At 39.4% G+C, this 21,231-nt stretch overlaps 1 protein-coding gene across 6 annotated transcripts in view; it reads left to right on the top strand.

The window, feature by feature from the left end:
* The window catches only part of YEATS2 (YEATS domain containing 2), a 105,218-nt gene that overhangs the window by 66,773 nt on the left and 17,214 nt on the right, over positions 1-21,231 (top strand). For all 6 annotated transcript variants that reach the window (XM_064584548.1, XM_054504306.2, XM_064584546.1 and 3 more), the window contains 6 exons: positions 4,901-5,159; positions 7,551-7,712; positions 9,326-9,477; positions 10,494-10,652; positions 14,757-14,933; positions 17,068-17,251. In XM_064584548.1, the coding sequence (XP_064440618.1) occupies positions 4,901-5,159; positions 7,551-7,712; positions 9,326-9,477; positions 10,494-10,652; positions 14,757-14,933; positions 17,068-17,251 (1,093 nt within the window). The remainder of the gene's footprint in view (positions 1-4,900; positions 5,160-7,550; positions 7,713-9,325; positions 9,478-10,493; positions 10,653-14,756; positions 14,934-17,067; positions 17,252-21,231) is intronic.

Below are 21,231 nucleotides of genomic sequence, written 5' to 3'. Positions count from 1 at the left end.
GCATTGTTGGACTAAGAAAAATTAGATGGTTTTGTGCTAGAATGCCCTGAATAAAGTTTAAGGGCACTTGAAAAGCCAGAGAAGAGGGTGAAAGAAATATACAGAAGCAGGAGAGCATGAGAAAAGACATTTCCTGTTTATCCAGGAAATTTAGTACATGCTTTAGACTCCAGATAAGGAGCTGTCTGCAAGTACAGACTGTCCCTGGTTATTGCCGAAGTGCATTCCTAGAAACTATGCCAGAAAACAGAAGCGTGAACAAAACGATACTGTTTTACCTTCCATTCAACTTTGGCTTATCTTTTTTCATGAAAGTAAAGAGGGGTGCTTTTGCCATAAAACGGGACATCTGAGCACTTAGTGGGTTCGTGTGGGAAGGAAGCAGTGTGGCATATAAAAAGAGTGTGAGCTTTGGAATGAGAGCCTGTTAACAGATCTCAGCCACTCATTACTTGCGTGACCTGGGCGGGTTTGTCGTTCTGAACCTTGTGTTTTTCCATCTAGTAAAAGGGAATAATACCCTCTGTCTTTCAGAGCTGTAGGAGAATTAGAAACCATTGTATGGAAAGGACTTAGCACAGAGCAAGTACTCAATAAATGATAACAGCTAATGTTACATGACTAAGGACAAATCCTGTGTAAATATACGGGAGTACCATGATCTATTTTCTCATCAAGTGTTAAATTGTAATTGGCTATATTTTTCAGTGTCTGGAGGAAAAATTACACACATAGAATCCTCACTTTCTGGTTGTTAAAGTAAATTCTGACTTGCAGAACTGTACAGAGGACAAACAAAAACATTGAATCAAAGCATGAGTCAAAGGGAAGTATTTATAACAATAGAAAACAAAGGGTGTCTGTTTTGTGAAGCTAGAAGGAAATGAGGCATGCAGAGAGAAGTGCTGTGGAATGGGAAGAGTTCAGGTTCTGGGCTAAAATATTGTCTTGTTAAAAAAAGAAAAACTAATTTGGGGTTGTAGTGTCCTACTTAAGAGTCTTCTTTATGATGTCAGTAGACAGCTGTGCGTAGGATTTTCCCCAGTAGAATGCCAGGCTTCCTCATTCTCCCTTTTTTCAAACAGAGGAGGTGGGGGTTAATCTTGTGAGTGGTATGCTCTACTGGATGAGCTCTGCTAATAAGAACTGACCTCCTGTGGCCAACTTGGGATACCACATTTTATTTAGTTCTTGGAGAGATTAAGTATGTCATATTCTGGAAATTTTGAAGCAGTTAAGTGAGGATAGAGGTTGGTACAGATGGAAGAAGCAAATTAACATGCATGGAATTTCAGAAAAGAAAATAGGTCCAATCCATATGTATTTTCCTTTAAGATTTTTTGCTTTCTTTGTTGGCTTAGGAACATGAAAATAAATTATGTAATTTAGCTTATGCAGTAAATTATTAAGTTTGATATATTTAGGAAACGTGAAGACTGTCTCAAAAAAGTTTGACTACTATAATAGAGAAATCCAAAGCCCAGAAAGCTTAAATAAGTTTTTTTCTCACACATAAAAGACCAGTAGGCAGTTCTAGTATGTTGGCTTCACAATCATCAAGAATCTAGACTCCTATCTTGTTCCCTCTGCCATTCTCAAAATTTGGTTCTCAGCTTGTGGACTGCGATAGCCATTTCATTTCATGCCACCATGTTCGCATTTCTGGCCAGCAGGAAGAGGAAAGGGGGTGTGGGGAGGCATAACCCAAAAGTTGCACTGATCACGTCTCTTCCTATCCTTTTAGCCAGTATGAGATGACCAATGCTAGGCTGGGAAATGTTCTATGTGGCCATGTCCCTAGCTGAAAACTGGGGGCTCTCTTACCATGAGAGAGAAAACAAAGAATGGATATCAGGGTTCAGATGGCACTTTCTGCCATTACCCAAAGTTTTTCTACATTAAGAAATCTTTTTTCCATAAATACATAGAAAAGTTTTGTTTGTTTGTTTTGAGAAAGGGAAAGAGAGAGAGAGCGGGGGGAGGGGCAGAGGGAGAGGGAGAGAGAGACTCTTAAGTAGGCTCCACACCCAGCAGGGAGCCTGATGCGGGGCAAAGTTCTTGATTAAAAAGAGTTTTTCTACCTCCACATCTGGTGTGTGTGTGGGGTGGTGACTGTGCCCAGCTCTGTGGCCACAGCAACACTCCATGTTGCCTGCAGAATAAGGCTCATACAGTCAAAATAGAGAGATTTGGATCATCCTAAGGGATTGTTTTAACCAAGCCAGGAGAGTGGGAGGAATTCTTTTCCATTCTAAGTTAACTTGCTTTTTTCCCCATTGGTTCTTTGAGTCTTTTTTTTCTTCTTTCTTTCCCTCCTTCCTTAAATGTACATAAAAGTAGAGAGACTATTATAATGAATCCTATATGCCTGTTACCCAGTTTCCATAATTATTAGCATTTTGCTAATCTTATTTCTCTTCCTAGGCTATTTTAAAGCAGATACCAGATGTTACATACTTTAATTTCTATTAGACTAAATGAATCTAGGATTTACAATGAAGGTCCTCTGCCCTAGCCAACCATGGATCCACTTGGCGCTTTCTATCCTTTGAGTCTCCATGTAGCCTCATAGATTACTGTTCTTCGGTTGATAATAACAAGTGTCGTGGGCAGCCGTAGCTGTCATTTACTGTGTACATCATCTCTTAGGAGATAAATATTATCCATATTTTATATATGAGGTGTCAAAGGCTAAAGCTCAGAAACATTAAATAACTTATCCAGCTCCTAACTAGTGGAACAAAACTGGGAAACCAAGTCTGACTGCTTATAAAATCCTGCACTCTTTCTTCTGTATTACACTGTGGTTTATAATAGTTGATTAGGGGACCATTTTCATTATATTAGCCATAGTGTCCAAGCACATGGCAAGTGTATTTTACTGTATTTACATTCTTTGAAAAGAAACGATGTATGATTTAGTAATTATTTAACTTAAAATTTCCATTTATCAGTTGCATATGGTTTATCATTTTGTTCTACTTAGGTAATCCTATTGTTGTTATTATTATTGGTAATCCTATTATTTTTAATTTAGAAAGATTCTAAAGTAAAATACAGAGAAGAATATAATCAGTGCCCATGTATCCTCCACCCAAAATTGACATGGTCGTATTGATTTCATCTCATATTTTCCCCAAATGAAACATGACAGAGTTGAAGTCCATTTTGTTTTTCCCAAAAGCAGCACTATCATGAATTTGGATGTGTAGCTTTCCAGTTCATACTTTTATTGCATAAATCCATAGCCACAAATAACATGAAATGTGTGTTTTGCAGATTTACATAAAAGATATTTATACTCATGTATTTCTGCAGCTCCCCTTTCAGTATTTGTACTGTCAAAGTTTGTTGCTCCTGATTTATGTAGTTTTGCTTCATTCATTTTTACTAATGAATGCTATTCCACTGACTGTCTTATACCACAGTTTATCCATTCCTCTACCTGTAGACATTAAGCATGTTGTTACATGTTATAGATATTATGTTTGTTGACAATTTTCTGTAATTATAAATAATGCTACCTTGGACATTCTGTATATGTTCCCTTGAGCACATGTCTAAGATTTCTCTAGGATATGTTTCTAAAAGAGGAATTGTTACAACATGGGATATGTGAATTTTCAATTTTAGTAGATATGCCGGTACCTTTTGGGAGTGGCTGTACAAATTTACTTTTCTTTAGCAGTGAACAAATGTTCCTGTTTCCTCATACCCTCCAGTCACTTCTTGGTGTTACCAGACTTAAATTCTTGTCTCCAATCTGATGGGTGAAAAGTACTAATACTTTATCATTTTCACTTTTAGAAGGTAGATCTTTTTGTATTCTTTTAACCCTATAAAAGTCTTTTCATCTAGTTTCTGGTGAGAAGTTCTTTTTATGAAATAACTGAGAAGTGGGAAACACTACCCCAATTTGCCGTTAATTAAATTGTTTTTTCTAATTTAACATCCTACTATTGACTTTTAAAAGAGTTCTATAGTATTTTCTTACTTGAAAGAGTTCACTTTATTTTTTTTTTAAAGATTTTATTTATTTATTTGACAGAGATAGAGAGCACAGATAGGCAGAGTGGCAGGCAGAGGGAGAAGCAGGCTCTCTGCTGAGCAGAGAGCCCGATGCGGGGCTCAATCCCAGGGCCCTGGGATCATGAGCTGAGCTGAAGGCAGACGCTTAACCGACTGAGCCACCTAGGAGCCCCTATTGCAGTTTTTCTTAATGTGAAGTTTAAAATTACCTGGATATCCACACAGTAGTGAAATGTTTGCATAGATTATGGTATATCTGTTCTAATATATTTGGCCGTCTAAAAATGTCTTTGAAAAACAGTAACATTGGAAAATGCCTGTAATATGTTAAATTTAAAAATTACAAATCTGTACATGGCGATCCTCATCTGTGTTTTAAAATGTACATTAAAAAGAATTGGAAGCAAACATATTAAAAATATTAAGAGGTTATTTCTGGGGGTGCCTGGCTGGCTCAGTTGGGCAGAACGTGTGACTCTTGATCTTGGGGTCATGAGCTCAAGCCCCACCTTGGGGATGGAGTTTACTTAAAAAAAAAAAAAAATTAAAGAATAAGAGGTTATTTCTGGATAAGTAGAATTTTTTTCTTTGTATTCCTGTATTTTCTAAGTTTTTTATTGAAAAACACATAAGGTAAGTTCTAGATAGTAGCTGGGGTTAAGACAAAAGCCTTTTATTTTAGTAATACCCCAAATGTAAGAAATACTGTTGTTCACATCTGTCATAGGTAGCATTCCTAGACAATTAAATTAGGCTCCATGAGTTATACCTAGGGCTTTGCTTTGATCTTTGCTAGAACAGAGTGACTGTTCTAAGAGCCCTTGAAAGGACTGAGAAGCAGCACTGGTGGATTCTCCTCTATTTTCAACAGGTTGTTGGGGTGCCAGTTGGGTCTACTCTACCTTCAACAGTGAAACAGGCTGTGGCAATCAGTGGTGGCCAAATCCTTGTAGCCAAGGCCAGCTCTTCTGTTGCCAAAGCAGTTGGTCCAAAGCAAGTTGTGACCCAAGGAGTTGCCAAAGCCATTGTGAGCGGAGGTGGAGGAACCATTGTTGCTCAGCCGGTGCAAGCCTTAACCAAGGCGCAGGTCACTGCTGCCGGCCCGCAGAAGACTGCATCGCAGGGCTCAGGTACCTGATACTGTTGGGGGCCCTTTCAGCAGCAGCTCCTTCTAGACTGTTCTTTGCTAGTGGTTTGATTTGGTTGTAAGAAAACCTGTTAGGTTTATATAGCAAGTATATAAAAACATGTTAATCTTTTCCGGGTAACATTTTACATAGAGGTCTGTAAGTAGGTGTATGTGTGTGTGTGTTTTAGCAAGCGCAATAAAAATAGAGGGTATTTCTTGCTACTGCTTTCAGGTCTCAAGGATAATTTTCATTTGACCATCTCCATTTTGGGTTGTATTCAGACTTAAATTCTTGGGATGGTCGTTTGTCAGCAGCATTTTAAGATACTTGACTAATGCATTCTCTACCAAATAAGTTTAAACACCTTGCATGTGTTTGTTGTTTCTATGAGGGCATGAAAAAGTATACCTAAGACATTAGATACATTTACTGATTTTTGAAGGTCTTAATGAGGCTAAAGAATTGTCGCAGTGAGTTAGAAGGATAGAAGGTAGTGGATGAATCATTATAATGTACATCTGCTACTCATGCTGTATGTTAATTATACTTGACTAAAAAAATTTTAAAAGAAAATGTAGAAACCAAATAATAAATTGAAAGAATAACCAAAATCAACTTTATATAAAACATAAAATAGATTCAGAAGAAAAAAGAGAAAGAAGGTAGTGGATGTCCAAAATAAAGATTTCAGAGGTGATGAATTTTGTTGGTGATGACAAAGTCCATGCAAACAATGAATCATGGAACACTACATCAAACACTGATGATGTGATGTATGCTGATTAACATAACATAATAAAATAAAATTTTAAAAAAGAGTGCTTCAGATGGGTTGGAGGAAGTGATCTTTGGAGTTTAGAAAATGAAGTGCCTGAGAAGCCAGAGAATTAAACAGGTCACTTACAGTGCTGTCACTGAGGATGACCATGGTTGGCGTTAGAGCAAGACTGAGTCGGGAGTCAGTCTTCAGCAAGTGAGGGGAAGTGATTGGGAGTTCAGTAAATGAGAGCAGAGAGGTGAGGGGTAAGGTGGTAGAGCCAAGCGTGAACCGCACAGGAGCCAGCAGGTTTTTTCTTCTGGAATGAAGGGTGATAATGGTCTGAAAGCCTCACTGGAGAGCACAGAGGCTCCTCCCCTAGTCCTGGCCCTCAGACACTGAGGTAAGATTCAAAAAACAGCTTTTAGCTAAGGGTGCTGCTGGGGAAGTCCTATATTTTCAGAGGACTCAGTGTTAATTACCACAAAAAGAGATAGCGTTCCAACAGGTCGAGGTTCTAGAGGGTGTAATGACCACAGCAGGAATTCCTGGGGGTGCGGTGAAAGAGCTGGAGGAGGAGGAAGGGCTGAGCAGGTGGGTTCAGATCAGGAACGCAGAGCAACGAGGGGCTGGACTCCAGGTGCTGGTGACTGGCCCGAGAGATTTGCTGAGCTGCACAGTGGTGTGAGGTGGGATGAGTTGTGGCAGTGGTGGAGAGCGCTGGCGCTCAGTTTTCAGTCTCTGCTGTTCTGGGGCAGCTTCCAGGGTTCTTGCTTCCCCAGGCTTGCACGGTAAAGCGGTCCTGAGGAAGAGGACTCGTGCAGCTGGCTGGAGGCGGCTCTGTGAGTCCTTTGCCTGTGGTGATGCACGTGGCTCTGTAGGCTTCATTTCATGGAGATTTGAATTCAGAGTAACTGCAGAAATTTTGATGTGTAAGTTTTCACTGAGGAGTCACGTTTAGAGGTTTACAGCCATGTGCAATCGAGAAGTATATTCTAAGAAATACGCGAAAGCCCTTTGACATAGGTGAGACTTTAAAAAGGTGAATGATCATTTCATAGTATACGTGCCAGTTGTTGATTATGGCATTTTTTTAGTTCTTAGAAAGTGAGAGAGGCGAGAAGTCTTGTTTCAAATCCATAGATTCATTCATTACTAGAAATTGATTAAAGGGGCTTTAAACAGATTTCAGGAGGAAATATATATTCATCCATAGATAAGGTTATTATTTCTTTGATTGTCTCAACCATAGTACTTTTGAGAGTAAAAAGAGTCACTGTTCATGATTGGGACATAGGTGTAAAAATGGGACACAGGTGTAAACTGGAACTGTTCTGGGCAAACTGGGGCATATGGTCATCCTGTTTATGTACAAATATAAATTCCTTTGTAATTTATAGCAAGCTCTTCTAGTATGTAAATTATTTTTTGATTAGCAAGATATTTAAGAATATCAGCCTTTTGAGTATTATGTATCTAGGAAAACAAACTGGAGTTTTACTGAAGTTTGTGTTTTTTAATAAGTATTTTACTAATCTGTGTTTTTAATTTTAGCAATAGCATTGCCCTCAGTTCCAATTTACCTTACTGTTTTTCCTCTTTATTTTTTTTGTTTTTGCCCTTTATCATTTTAGTAATGGCAACATTGCAGCTACCAGCCACTAATTTGGCCAACTTGGCAAATTTGCCTCCTGGCACTAAACTCTACCTTACAACGAACAGCAAGAACCCTTCAGGAAAAGGGAAACTGCTGCTGATCCCTCAAGGAGCCATCCTGCGAGCTACCAACAATGCTAGTCAGTCTGTCATTAAATCATTTGGTTCTATGTTCATCTCATCCACCCGAGGGGCAGCTCTTACCTGTTCAGGACGCGTTTCCCTAGCTCTGTGTGGTGGTATGATGGTAGTATTTGCCCACATGGATGTAAAACATACACATAACTAGAAGTGGGTTTAAATAATCATAGTCCTAGGAGGTGACACTGTTATTTTGGGTTTATCCACTCAGAGTTTGGGGTCAGGAAGAAATCACACTGGAGAGGGATGGTTACTGAGGCTGTGCTGGGAGAGAGCTGTCCGTGTGAGCTGTAAATGAAAGTGTTCTTTTCAGTGGTATCTAAAAGCTGGGGATACCTGGGGAGACGGTAGCTGGAAGCCTATGTTCATTTATTTTGGAGGGGATAGGAGTAGGAGTAGAATCAAGTATCTCTCCCTGCCATTATTTAGATGTGCCTCTTAAGTTGGCCAGGTTTAGAGATGGAAAGAAAAATACAGGGTCAACCATAGTGTATAAGCCTTAAAACCCCAAGGAAATTAGGTGGTTTATCTAGACTTACAAACTTTTGCTTTGACATATAGAGAAAAACAATTTGGATAGTGTTGGAAAGGAAAGGGAAAAAGGAATTATTTCCCTCTGAATCAGAAGTATAATTGGTATAGCAATTAGGTTCACTAGAAATGAGCCGTCCTTGCCAAATGTAGCGTGTGAGCTAGTCACCATTTTGTTTACTGACTGTAATGGGTGATTTCTGTTCTCTCACCCTGGCATTTTTCCTTCTTACCTAAGCAGTGGTATATAAAAATGAAATACGTAAGAAAAGGACAGTGTAAGGATTCCATAATTCACCCAGAGAGCCACTCAGGTTTTAGTTTATGTACATTATGTCACCAAAAGGGAAGTAAAGAGGATCCAAAGGCTTTAAAATAGAATTTAAAAAATTCTCTGGAGTCAGTATCAATATGAGGAAAACACATTTTTTCCAGGGCAGAGGGAGACAGAAAAGAGAGTACTGTAAAATTGCACTAAATTCGAGCAGTGTCACTGAAATTGGATGAGATGCCGGAATGTTTAGAAGCACTTCTCTCTCTGAGCACATTTTAGTCAACACTTGGTTAGAAAATGTCAGTATCAGACTCTTGTCTCCCACAACGAAATCAGAACTCTTATTAAAGCTAAGTCTTCATTGTACTGAGAGCTGAACTAGTCAGATGTCCTTCAGTTGAAAGGAAATCAGTTTCAGTCCTTAATTCTAGGACATTCCCCTTACTCTTTTTTTTTTAAGATTTTTTTAATGTATTTATTTGTTAAAGAACACAAGCAGGGGGAGTGGCAGGTAGGGGGAAAAGCAGGCTTCCCACTGAGCAGGGAGCCCAGCACGGGGCTCGATCCCAGGATCCGGGGTCATGACCTGGGCCGAAGGCAGACGCTTAACTGACTGAGCCACCCAGGCGCCTCGACATTCCCCTTACTCTTGTCGCAGAATAGGTATATTACCCCAGAAAGGGGGGAGAACATAGGAAAGGGAAGGAATGTTGCTGTAAAGGGAACGTCACTCTGGACTCATCTGTTTTTTCCGGTAAGCCTCTTACTACTTCTTGTGAAGTTGCTGTCATTTTGTTGTATTTTCAGACCTCCAGTCTGGCTCAGCTGCGGGAGGCGGAGGCGGAGGAGGAGGCGGAGGCGGAGGAGGAGGAACAGGAGGCACCCAGAGCCCCGCCGGCCCTGGAGGGATCTCCCAGCACCTGACTTACACATCTTACATCCTGAAGCAGACTCCTCAGGTCTGATCGTTTGTGACTGGTATCTTCCAAATCCTTTCGTTATTTAACAACTGCCTTTAATTATAGTGGATTTATCTTTACGACTCTGGGATCAGGAGTCAGTACTAACATTTTAGCCACGTTATAAATCTATATTATTTTGGGCTTGTTTCGCTTTGAGAGAAGGGGATGTAGAGAGACTTAAGTAACTTTTCCAAGGTCTCTCTGTTAAGCCTGTTCCTAGAATTTGGATTTAAACCCGGAGCTTTCTGACTCAAAGAAAAATTTTTGCTATGCTGTTGCCTCCTAAATCCATGAGGTAATGAATAGTATTAATAGGCACTTGAAAATTTTCTCTTGGAAGGGAGTAACCAAAGAGATACTATCAAGTTTTGGCATTTGGAATTAGGCTGGATTCATGATTAGAAACAAGTTTCTATCTTCTTTCCCCTTGCTGCTTTTATTTATTTATTTATTTTTAAAAGATTTTATTTATTTACTTGAGAGAGAGAAAGAGAGAGAGAGCATGAGATGGGGGACGGTCAGAAGGAGAAGCAGACTCCCTGCCGAGCAGGGAGCCCGACACGGGACTCAATCCTGGGACTCCAGGATCATGACCTGAGCTGAAGGCAGTCGCTTAACCAACTGAGCCACCCAGGCGCCATCCCCCCCTCGCTGCTTTTAAAGTCTTGACGCCTCTCTAAGGAAGGTCATGAAATTTTGGTCTAGATGTTCGTATTGAGAAGGATGGGTAGTTACCAGCCTGAATAATTCAGATTTAAGGACTAGGTTGTAAAGCTTGAGTTTCCAGCAGCCCCCTCCATAACTACTATGCCGAGTTTCAGAAGTGGGGATAGCTATTGCTAGTGACACTGAGAGTGGAGAGCTGTTCTTTTCGGTTATTTTGGCTGAGTTGCAGAATTGACAGAAGGGCATTATATATAGCTTGTAACATGGTACCTTGTGATTTAAAGAGTCAGGGCAAGTCATTTGAACTTAAGAAATTACTGAGTAGGTCTTCTTTGTTTCTAACTTAGGGTACATTTTTAGTTGGTCAGCCATCACCCCAGACATCTGGAAAGCAGCTGACTACTGGGTCAGTGGTCCAAGGAACACTGGGAGTCAGCACATCTTCTGCACAAGGACAACAAACATTAAAAGTCATCTCTGGACAGAAAACCACTTTGTTTACCCAGGTAAATACACACACATATACTCCAAATACAGGGTGGTGATGGCATTTATTTAAACATTTACAGCTTATCTCTTTCCACAAAGAAATTAAGGTTGCATGAGAAAATGAACAATAAAATAGTATAGAAAAATAAGAATAAAATCTTGAGATTCGGGGAAATTGTAAGTAGAATGAGAAGATAAGGCCAGAGAGTTCTTAGATATGCAAACAGTTATGTCCTGTGTAATTAATAGTATTTGCCAAAGCAAATCAGAAGCACGATCAGTTATACAATTCACAGTATTTGTGAGAGGCAAAAAAAAAAATACCTACATAATATTTCCTTGAAAGAAACAAAATTTTCTTGATAACTCATTCTAAAATTTCTCTGGAGGAACTTCTTATAGGAGATTCTGAGTAGTATAATAGCTAATGACAGCCACAGTATCCATATACACTTGACCCTTGAACAGTGCTGGGGTTAGGGGCGCCAACCTCTAACACAGTGGAAAATTCACATAACTGGACTTCCTCCACTATTAATAGCCTACTGTTGACCAGGAGCCTTACTGAAAACATAGTCGATTAACACACATTTTGTACGTTGTATGTATTATATACTCTATTCTGACAGTCAAGTAAGCTAGAGAAAAAATGTTATTAAGAAATCATAGGGAAAAAGAAATATTTACAGAACTATTACTGTATTTATTTTAAAAACAAACAAACAAACCCATAGGGGCACCCGACCGGCTCAGTCAGTAGAGTGTGTGACTCTTGATATCAGGGTTGTGAGTTCAAGCCCCAGGTGAGAATGGAGCCTTCTTAAAATAACAACAACAAAAAAACCCACTTAGTGGACCTGTGTAGCTCAAACCCCATGTTGTTCAAGGGCCAGCTGTAAAAAGTAAATGCTGTAGGGGGTTTGGTACATGTTTCTACAGCATTCTTTAGTATAAGCCAAAGAATAATGACTGTGAATTTTAGCTGGGTGAAGGATGTCATAATCACCTGTGGGAGAATCTATAGCTAGATCTCAGAAATTTACCAAACAAAGCAAACAAGGTATGGAAGGATGTAGGCAGTATGATACCATTTATCAAATACAATGCATTTTCTCTGTGTATAAATCAGTAGTTCTTAAAGCATGGAATGTGGATATTGGATTTTTGTCAAATGTTTTTTCTGTGTTTATTGAGAAGATCATATGGTTTTTCTTTTTTTTGTTAACATGGTGAATTACATTAATTTTTAAAATGTTAAACCAAGGTGTGCCTGGCTGGCTCAGTTGGGGGAGCATGTGACTCTTGATCTCAGGGTCATGAGTTCGAGTCCTACATTGGGCATAGAGATTACTTTAAAAACATAAAAAATGTTTTTAAAAAGTGTTAAACCAGCCCTGTACTGGAAAACCCACTTGGTTTTGACATGTTACCCTGTTTTAATGTATTGTTGGGTTTCATTTGACAAAATTTTGTTTAGAATTTCTGTAAGGGTTTCTGTAAGAATTACAAAGAACACCACAAGTCAGTGGTTTTCTTTGTAATTCTTGTCTGGTTTTGTTATCAGAGTACTGCTGGCCTCCTAAAATGAGTTAGAAACTTTTCTTTCCTGTTCACTTTGTTTTGAAGATTTTATGTAGAATTGGTATTGTTTCTTAACTGTTTAGCGTATACCAATGAAGCCATAATGGCCTGAAGTCTTGTTAATTGGGAAGGTTTTTAACTACGATTTCAATTTATTTACTAGATACAGGACTATTCAGGTTATTTGTTTTATATTGAGGGAGGTTTGGTAAGTTATGCCTTTAAAGGAATGTGTCCATTTCATCTAAGTGGTTGAATTTACTAGAATAAAATTATTCATAATTTTCCTTTATTATCCATTTAATGTCTGTAAAATCTTTAGTGTTTGCCCCCTTTTATTTTTTTCTTTTTTCTTTTTCTTTTTAGAGCAAGTGTGCCTGAGTGGGGATTGGGGGGTTGAGGGGAGAGAGACAGAGGGAGAGAGAGAATCTTAAGCAGGCCTCCACGCCCAGCATGGGGCCCACTGTGGGGCTCAGTCTCACAACCCTGAGATCATGACCTGAGCTAAATCAAGAGTGGGATGCTCAACCAACTGAGCCACCCAGGCGCCCCCTCCCTTTCATTCTTGATTATGATAGTTATGCATCTTCTCTTTTTTTTTCTTGATCATTGATCTTTTCATATTCATAGTATTTGGTTTCTTTGAGTACTAATTTCTCTTTGGTCAGATGTGTTTAGTATTTAAACAGATATGAGGCCCCAAAATTCCTTAGGCAGTTCTTTAAAATCTTAGCTTATTTCTTCTTACCTGTTTATGGTTGCAGCCAGTGTAGTGACATTCTCCCTGTTCAGCCACAGCAGAACAATTACCGTTGCTTTTTAATAAGTATTATTTACATAAAGCAATGCACAGATCATAAGTGTACTGTTCAATGAGTGTTGACCAGTGTGTAAACTCATGCAAGCACTATCCCAATCAAGATACAGAACATGTCCATCACTCTAAAACGTACCCTCATTTCCCTTTCAGTCATCATTTTTCTATTTCTGTCACCATAGATGGGCTAATCTGTCTGTTCCTGAACTTCATGTCAGTAAAATTATATAGTATATAGTCTTTCATGTCTAGCTTCTTTTGTTCCAGCATGTTTTTGAGATTTATCCATATGTGTATCAGTAGTTTATTCTTACGTAGTATTTTGTTGTATGACTTTTATTCTCCTGTTTATGGACATTTGGATTATTTCCAGTTTTTGATTATGAACCATACTGATACGAACATTCTTGTGTAGATCTCTTGTACAGTAGAAGAGCTAGGTCCTAGGGTAAGTATATGTGTCTAAGAAAGTTTATAAGAAACTGACAAATTGGTTGCAAAGTGGTTGTACCGTTTGATGCTCCCATAAATAATGTGAGAGAGTTCCAGTTGTCCTGCATCCTCAACAACACGGAGGACTGTCTTCCTTTTATTTTTAGCCGTTTTTGTGAGTATGAAGTGATATCTCATTGTGGGTTTTTTTTTTAACTTTTAAAAAAAATTTTTTAAAGATTTTATTTATTTATTTGACAGAGCGAGACACAGCGAGAGAGGGAACACAAGCAGGGGGAGGGGGAGTGGGAGAGGGAGAAGCCCAGGACACTGGGATCATAACCTGAGCCGAAGGCAGCTGATTAATGACTGAGTCACCCAGGCGCCCCCTCATTGTGGTTTTAATTTGCATTAGACTCCAATGCAGATTATGCCATGGCTGCTACTTCTGGATTCTAATCATGGCCCCTCCAGTTACTGTGTGACCCTGGTAAAATTACTGAGCTTAATCTCTTCCTCTGTAAAATGAAACTAAAATCTACCCTATAAGGTTTATGAAAAGATTGAATGACATAAGGTATGTAAAAATGCTTTCTGCTATTCCTGACACAAAGTAACTCCTTGGGGACTGAAGAATGGTATCTGCTTGTGGAGTGTATTAATTTGGGCACTAAGCAGTCATTTGGGCCAGGGGTCCGCACACTATGCCCAAGGCTCCCTGTTTTTATAAATAATAACTTACTGGCACACAGCCACCCCCATTTCATCTATAACGTAGAGCTGAGGAGTTGAAACCAAGACCATATGGCCTGCAATGCTGTACATGCTTATACCGTTCTCAGAAAAAATTTGCTGAGCCTTGATTTAACCCACTAAAACTATAATTTGTTGAATGGTAGTAAAATGCTCAGCCTGTATTAGCCAGGAGCACTTAATGTACCCATTTAAATCTGGCCCATCTTGTTTAGATTTTCATGTTTAAAGATTACATATACATTTAAGAGTGTTTTGGACTCACTTATTTTGATAACACATGACCTGGTATCTTTGAAGTCACTGCTGCCAAATAGTGGCTTACAGATGCATTCATTTACTTGTTCTACATTAGGGGTAAAGGAACATCTGTACGTAAAAAGTCAAACTTGAGAGCTTATTGGAAAGGTGCATAAACACCTCATATGGTGACTCTTTCTTGGCTCTGCTCTAATTCTTGGGCCCAGCATAGGTAAAGAATAAATTGTGCCTGTGAACCAGGGCAACATTATTACTTCAACCCATTTTGTTTCTGCAGGCAGCCCCTGGGGGACAAGCATCGCTAATGAAAATATCTGATGGCACACTGAAGTCTGTGCCAGCCACCTCACAACTCTCAAAGCCTGGAACCACAATGCTGAGAGTGGCAGGAGGGGTTATCACGACTGCCACTTCCCCAGCTGTGGCGCTCTCAGCAAACGGTCCTGCCCAGCCGGTGAGGATTAGCATGACAGTAGAAAACCATAATGAAACATAAAGTAGTAAAAATATAGGATATTTAGCAGGTATACCAGTGGGTCATATTTATCTTTTTTAAAAATCTGAAATACAGTTCACATGCCATGAAATTCTCCATTTTCAAGTGTACATTTCTCTGGTTTTTATTATATTCTCAAGGTTGTGCATTCGTCACCACTCTCTGTTTTAGAATGTTTTATCACTCCTAAAGCAAACTCCATACCCAGTAGCAGTCACTCCCTGTTCCCTCCCCCCCCCTTGCCCCCCGGTACTAGACAACCACTAATCTTTCTTGTGTCTGGCTTCTTTCTCATATTCTCAGGGTTCATCCGTGTTGTACCGTGTATCAGTACTTTATAGCTGAATGGTCAATATCCAATTTTATGGCCATACCACGTTTTGTTTATGTATTTATTAGTTGACGGACATTTGGATGGTTTCTACATTTTTACTATAATGAGTAATGCTGCTGTGAACATTTACGTTCAAGTTTTTGTATAATCATATGTTTTTGGTTTTTTTGGCTACATACGTGGAAAAGGGATTCCTGGATCATATCTTAAACTGTTTAACATTTTGAGGAACTGCCAGTTTTCCCAGACATCTGCACCATTTTAGACTCCTACCAGCAATGTGTGAGGGCTCCAATTTTTCCACATCCTTGCTAATGCTTGTTCTTGTCCTTTTTTGTTGTTGTTGTTAAGCCATTCTAGTGGGTGTGAAATGGTATTTCCTTCTGGTTTTGACTTGCATTTCCCCGTTAGCTAATGATACTGAGCATCTTTTCATGTACTTATTGTCCATTTCTGTATCTTTTTGGGAGAAATGTCTCTTCAGATCCTCTGCCCATTATTTAGTTGGATTATTTTTTTATTATTGAGTTTTAAGTGTTCTTTAGATATTCTAGATATGAATCTCTTATGAGATTTGCAAAAACTTTCTCCCACTCTGTGGGCTGTCTATTCACTTTCTTGAAGGTACTCTTTGAAAACCACAAAATTTTTTAATTTTGATGAAGTCCAGTTTATTTATTTTTCTCTTATTGCTTATGCTTTTGATATAGCTAAGAAACCATTGCCTAATCCAAAATTACAAAATTTAAGCCAATATTTTCTTCTAAGAGTCTTATAGTTTTAGCTCTTACATGTAGGTCTTGGCTCCATTTTGAGTTAATTATTATATGGTGTGAGGTAGGGACCAAACTTCATTCTTTTGTATGTAGATAGCCAGTTAGTCCAGCAACATTTGAAGGCTCTTCCCCCTTGAATTGTCTTGGCACCCTAAGGTCTTTTTGAAGCCGATTTTGCTTGCTTTTCAGGCTTTATCTCCTCCTACTGCCTTTCATATGCCTATTCATACCACTCTTCTTTGTAGTTCCTTGAGCATATCATGTTCTTTCATGCCTCTCTTTCTACCGTCTATCTTCTGCCAACTTCTGCCAAGAAACATTCTTTTGTCTCTCCCTTTCCCTGTCTTAAATCTTGAAGATTCCCCTGAAGTGCCATATTTGTACATGAAGCTTTCCCCGGTACTCTCCCCTCCGCATCCCTAGACAGAAATAGTAATTTTCCTGTCAGTCTTAGTAGTGCCTTGTGCCTGCGCCTGTGGCAGCACTCCTCACAGTTTGGTAGCCCTGTCCTCCTGGAGGGCTGTTACCTCTGGGCCCTAGCGTTTAACACTGTGCCTGCGTGTGGTAGATGTTGTTTGGTTGAATGAGACAGATGTTAAAACATTAGATTGAGTTTTTAATAAAACTCATCTTATTTCACTTTTGTATTCTGAGATGATGTCCTTTTTTTGGTGTTGAAACATCCTTTTATAAATAGGTGGTGAGGGTTTTTGGGTTTTGTTGTTGTTGTTTTTAATGTGGTAACCCTCTGATACCTCCTTGTTTTAAAACTGAAAATTTTTTCTGGTCCATGAACTCTAAAAGTGTAGGAAACACTAACAAGAGAGGCAGTCTTTTTAAATGGCATGGCATTTAATAGGTAGGTAAAAATAATAGCTAATAGAGAATATTTATTGAATATACTACATGGCAGTCACTGTTCTAAGTAAGTTACACTGCTTTCTTCTTAATTTCTACTATTTTGGGCCCTATGTGTGAGCAGTCGGAAGGAACAACTCCCAGTTCATCGTCTGCTATCGGTTCTGTTGTGAAAACTTCTGGGCAGCAAGCAGTGTGTGTGAGCCAGGCCCCCGTGGCAGCCTGCAAGGCCGCTGCTCCCTCCGTCATCAGCGCCACGTCCCTGGTGCCCACGCCAAACCCCATCTCTGGGAAAGCCACCGTGTCAGGTCGGTTGTATCAGAAGGACATTCTTTCTCTCTTCTGTCTTTGGGCTAGAATATTTTTGGAAGGTCTTAAACGATATTTTGTATAGTAAGTTGTTAAAAATAATTAACTCAGCAATATTTTCCATATGGCTGCTTTTTTGATAATTTATTCTTAAAATCGACACATAAATCCTTAGTCTGAAATGGTTTATGGATAGAATAAGAATTTTTAAATGATACAATTTTAGCCATCTGGAGCTCTGTGGAGTATTTTAGCTGCTTTCATCACGTAACTTTGTGGAGAACTGAGTTTGCTCTCCTTACATTGCCATTTTCTTTTTTTTTTTTTTTTTTTATCAATTTTGAATGGAACACATTATAAAACATACTTTCATAAACAAAGTATATAAAATATAAATTGGCCTTGATGACTCCAAGTCGTGATTTTTGACATTAGGTACTAGATTGGGTAGTATTAGAGTGGCATGTGTGCGGTCTGGTAATATGGGTGACATCTTTGTGCCCACACCAAATGGCCCCAGAAGAGTGTGCCTTTCACTTCTTTGGTTAACATACAGCACAAATCCTGAAGCTAGATTGCCTTAGTTAAAATAACTTGCTTCGGTTTCCTTGGCTGTAAAATAAGCTTGATAATAATACGGACCTCATACAGTTGAGAGGATTAAATGAATCAATATGTAAATGCTTAGACTGTTGTCCGACATATGGTAGCCGTTATATAAATAATTGCCGCTATTAGCATGTTTAGTATCCTTGTCCACATTTCCTTGAATTCTAAAGTTCAAAAAAGCTGTGAAAATCAAAGGTGTTTTTTTGTTTCTTGGTCTGTGTGAAAATTTTAGTGTGAAATCTGACTTCCATTGGATAAGCTGTTTATACGACTAAATATGAATATTTGTGTTTTGCCACAAAAATACTAATGTGCTTGATTACATTGTGCTGCCCAGATGCCAGTGGGCTGGTATAATATACAACATTGCTTCTCAAACTTGAAAGATCAGCTTTGTTTTTCTGCAATCCACCACAGACAGATACTCCCATAAAATACAATAACAATGTCCTAGCAGTGTCCCAGTGTTAGAAAAGTTTCTGAACACTCTTCGCTTCTGTATTACCTTGTTGCAGATTGTTACCAGCTTACCGGCTGGCACTGATACACAGAAGAAGCTAAGTATTACTGAGATACATGTATACACACATAAACATACGTTAATACATGCATACACATACGTACCTTAGTACCTTTGGATAAAAGATTGTGAATATTTTTATTCTTATTGCTATTACTACATTTCATACATGTCTCCAAGCCCCCATGTCTTATTTTTTGGGTAGTTCGAGACCAAAAGATTAAGGCTGGTAGTTTTTCCCATGACTTCTACCTCCCAGTTACCATTGACCAAGTTCTGGTATAGGGAGTGCTGTTCTCTGCTCACAGAATGTTCTCAGGCACTGTGTTAGGACTGGAGTAGAAATTGTAGAAATAGAGGATTACTTTATGAGAAATAAATGCCCTTTCCTTTTCTTTTTTTAGAGAGAGCTCAAGCGGGGGTTGGGGGTGGGGCAGTGGGAGAGGGAGAGAATCTCCAGCAGACTCCCCACTGAGCGTGGAGCCCGGTGCAGGCTTGATCCCACCACCATAGATATGACCTGAGCTGAAGTCAAGAGTCGGACGCTTAACCAACTGAGCTACCCAGACACCCCTGCCTTTCCCTTTTCTTTTTTTTTTTTTTTTCATTTTTGAATTATTTATTGCACATGTGTAGAAATACAACTGGTTTTTTTTTTTATATTCTTATGTTAATCCCCATACATTACATCGCCTTTTCCTTTTCTAATTAAGTTTTTAACATGAAGTAAATGAAGTCTCCTGGCTTTAAGTTCTTGTTTCCTGAGATGCTGCTGATGAAACTTTCTATGTATAATGTTTTTTTTTTTTTTAATGTATAATGTTTTCATAGACAAACCAAACTATTTTCTGCTGCCCGTTAATTTTTCATGTATATGTCGACTCTATTTTTACTGAGGTAATTAATTTTTTAATTAAAGTGTGTGCGTTAGGGAGTATTTTGAACAAGGTCACTGTTGTGACTAGAGCAGGGTGAGCAGGGGAAGGAGTATTGGGACATAAAGTCAGAGGATGGGGGCCAAATCACATAGAGCCTTTGTAGGTCATGTTAAGAACTTTGACTTTTACTCCAAGGGAAGCCATTGGAGGATTTAAAACTAAGGCGTAACATGATTGCCTTACCTTTCAACAGGATCACTGGCTGCAGCATTTAGACTAAACTGTGGGGCACAAGGTGGAAGCAGAGAGCAGACCAAGAAGTAGACACTAAGAAAGAAAATTCAGTGGTGTATCAGGGAGTCCTGGCAACATCAGACTAAAAGAAGTACCAGAAAGAAAACAGAAGATAGTGGGAAGGAAGTGATCCGAGAGAGGAAACCGTTTATCTCAGGATTGAAGGGACAGACTTCCAAGCTCAAAAGCACAGTGTGTGATACAGCAAATGAAAGACGGCTCACATGGAGGCAGAGTTTGTTCATGAAATCAGAACACCAGGGGCAAGGAGAAGGTCTTACAAGCCGTCAGAAGAAGAAACAGGGAAGTTCAGAAATTACATTATTATTGGGCTTCTCAGCAGTGCTGGAAGCCATGATCCTACTCTTCAAAAGTCTAGGGGAAAATGACTTCCAGTCAAGAATTCTGTCGTCAGCCAGATCATTCCTGAGAGTGAGGGTAGAAATATATTCTGACAGGCAAAGTTCCATTTCCTATGCTCCCTGTCTCGAGCCATTACTAAAATAAATATTTTTTTACCAGAGTGAAGAGGTGTAGAGCAAGAAAGAGGAGGAAATGGGATCCAACATGGAAGGCAAAGGGAATTCCAGGGTCATGGTGAAGGGTGTCCCAGGATGGCAGCCAAGGACAGAGTGGAGCAGATCAGGGAGCTGGGGAAAGTTATCTCTTAGACGGAGTGGAACTAGAAGTTATCTAGGAGAGCTGACCATAGGGAGAATTATATAAGGGGGGGGGTTGTAGCATTTCTGAAGGAAGTGGGGAGACTTGGTAAGAGGTTGAAGGAGAACTAAGAACTGAAAAAAGAGGAGATATCTCCAGAGAACAAAATGGAATCTCAGTGTTATATGGTGTTCTTTGGATCAGCAGAGAACAGTACTGGTGGCTTTAAAATACCTATATCTACTCTAATAGCAAGTCAGTGTGTACCATCAAAATGTTACATCAAAATCAAGGACTACAGTAGACACAGTCTTTTTTTTTTTTTTTTTTTTTTATTTATTTGAGAGAGAGAGAAAGAGAGCACGTGAGAGGGGGGAGGGTCAGAGGGAGAAGCAGGCTCCCTGCCGAGCAGGGAGCCCGATGCGGGACTCGATCCCGGGACTCCAGGATCATGACCTGAGCCGAAGGCAGTCGCTTAACCAACTGAGCCACCCAAGCGCCCTAGACACAGTCTTTTAAAGTTACTGGGATAAGTATTAAAAGAAAGAGCCAAAAGGGTTGAAAGTAGATGCTGCTGAGGAACTACATGAGGACAGGGAGGTGGAGGAAAGAGTGGCTGTATTTAATTAAAAACCTTGTTAGCACTTTTTTACTTTTCAGCTGATAAGCATGTTATATTTTGATAAAAATAAGGATTTTAAAAATATGAAAAACCAGGTCATTGTTGTCTGTGAGGGCACATCTCAGAACTTACCACCTGACTGATTTCACACACATCTATTCCAAAGAAAGATTTTCTTTTTTATTTAAGGCTTTGTTTCAGAAAGTGTGTAAGATGATTCCTTTCCTTTTACTCATACCTGCTGTTTTCCATTGCCTTAAAGTATCTTGAGCCTCCAATCCTGTGTTTTTGGTTTTTTTAGAGAGAGAAGAGTGCACGTGTGAGCGGTTGCGGGGGGTGGCGGGGCAGATCTTAAGCAGGCTCCCCGCTGACCGCAGAGCTCGATCTCACCACCCT

The sequence above is a fragment of the Mirounga angustirostris genome, unplaced genomic scaffold (assembly GCF_029215605.1).
Source record: "Mirounga angustirostris isolate CCGP_5_RB_7025 unplaced genomic scaffold, mMirAng1.0.hap1 SCAF_1, whole genome shotgun sequence".
Classification (NCBI taxonomy): domain Eukaryota; kingdom Metazoa; phylum Chordata; class Mammalia; order Carnivora; family Phocidae; genus Mirounga; species Mirounga angustirostris.
This window is presented reverse-complemented; position numbering and strand designations above follow the sequence as displayed.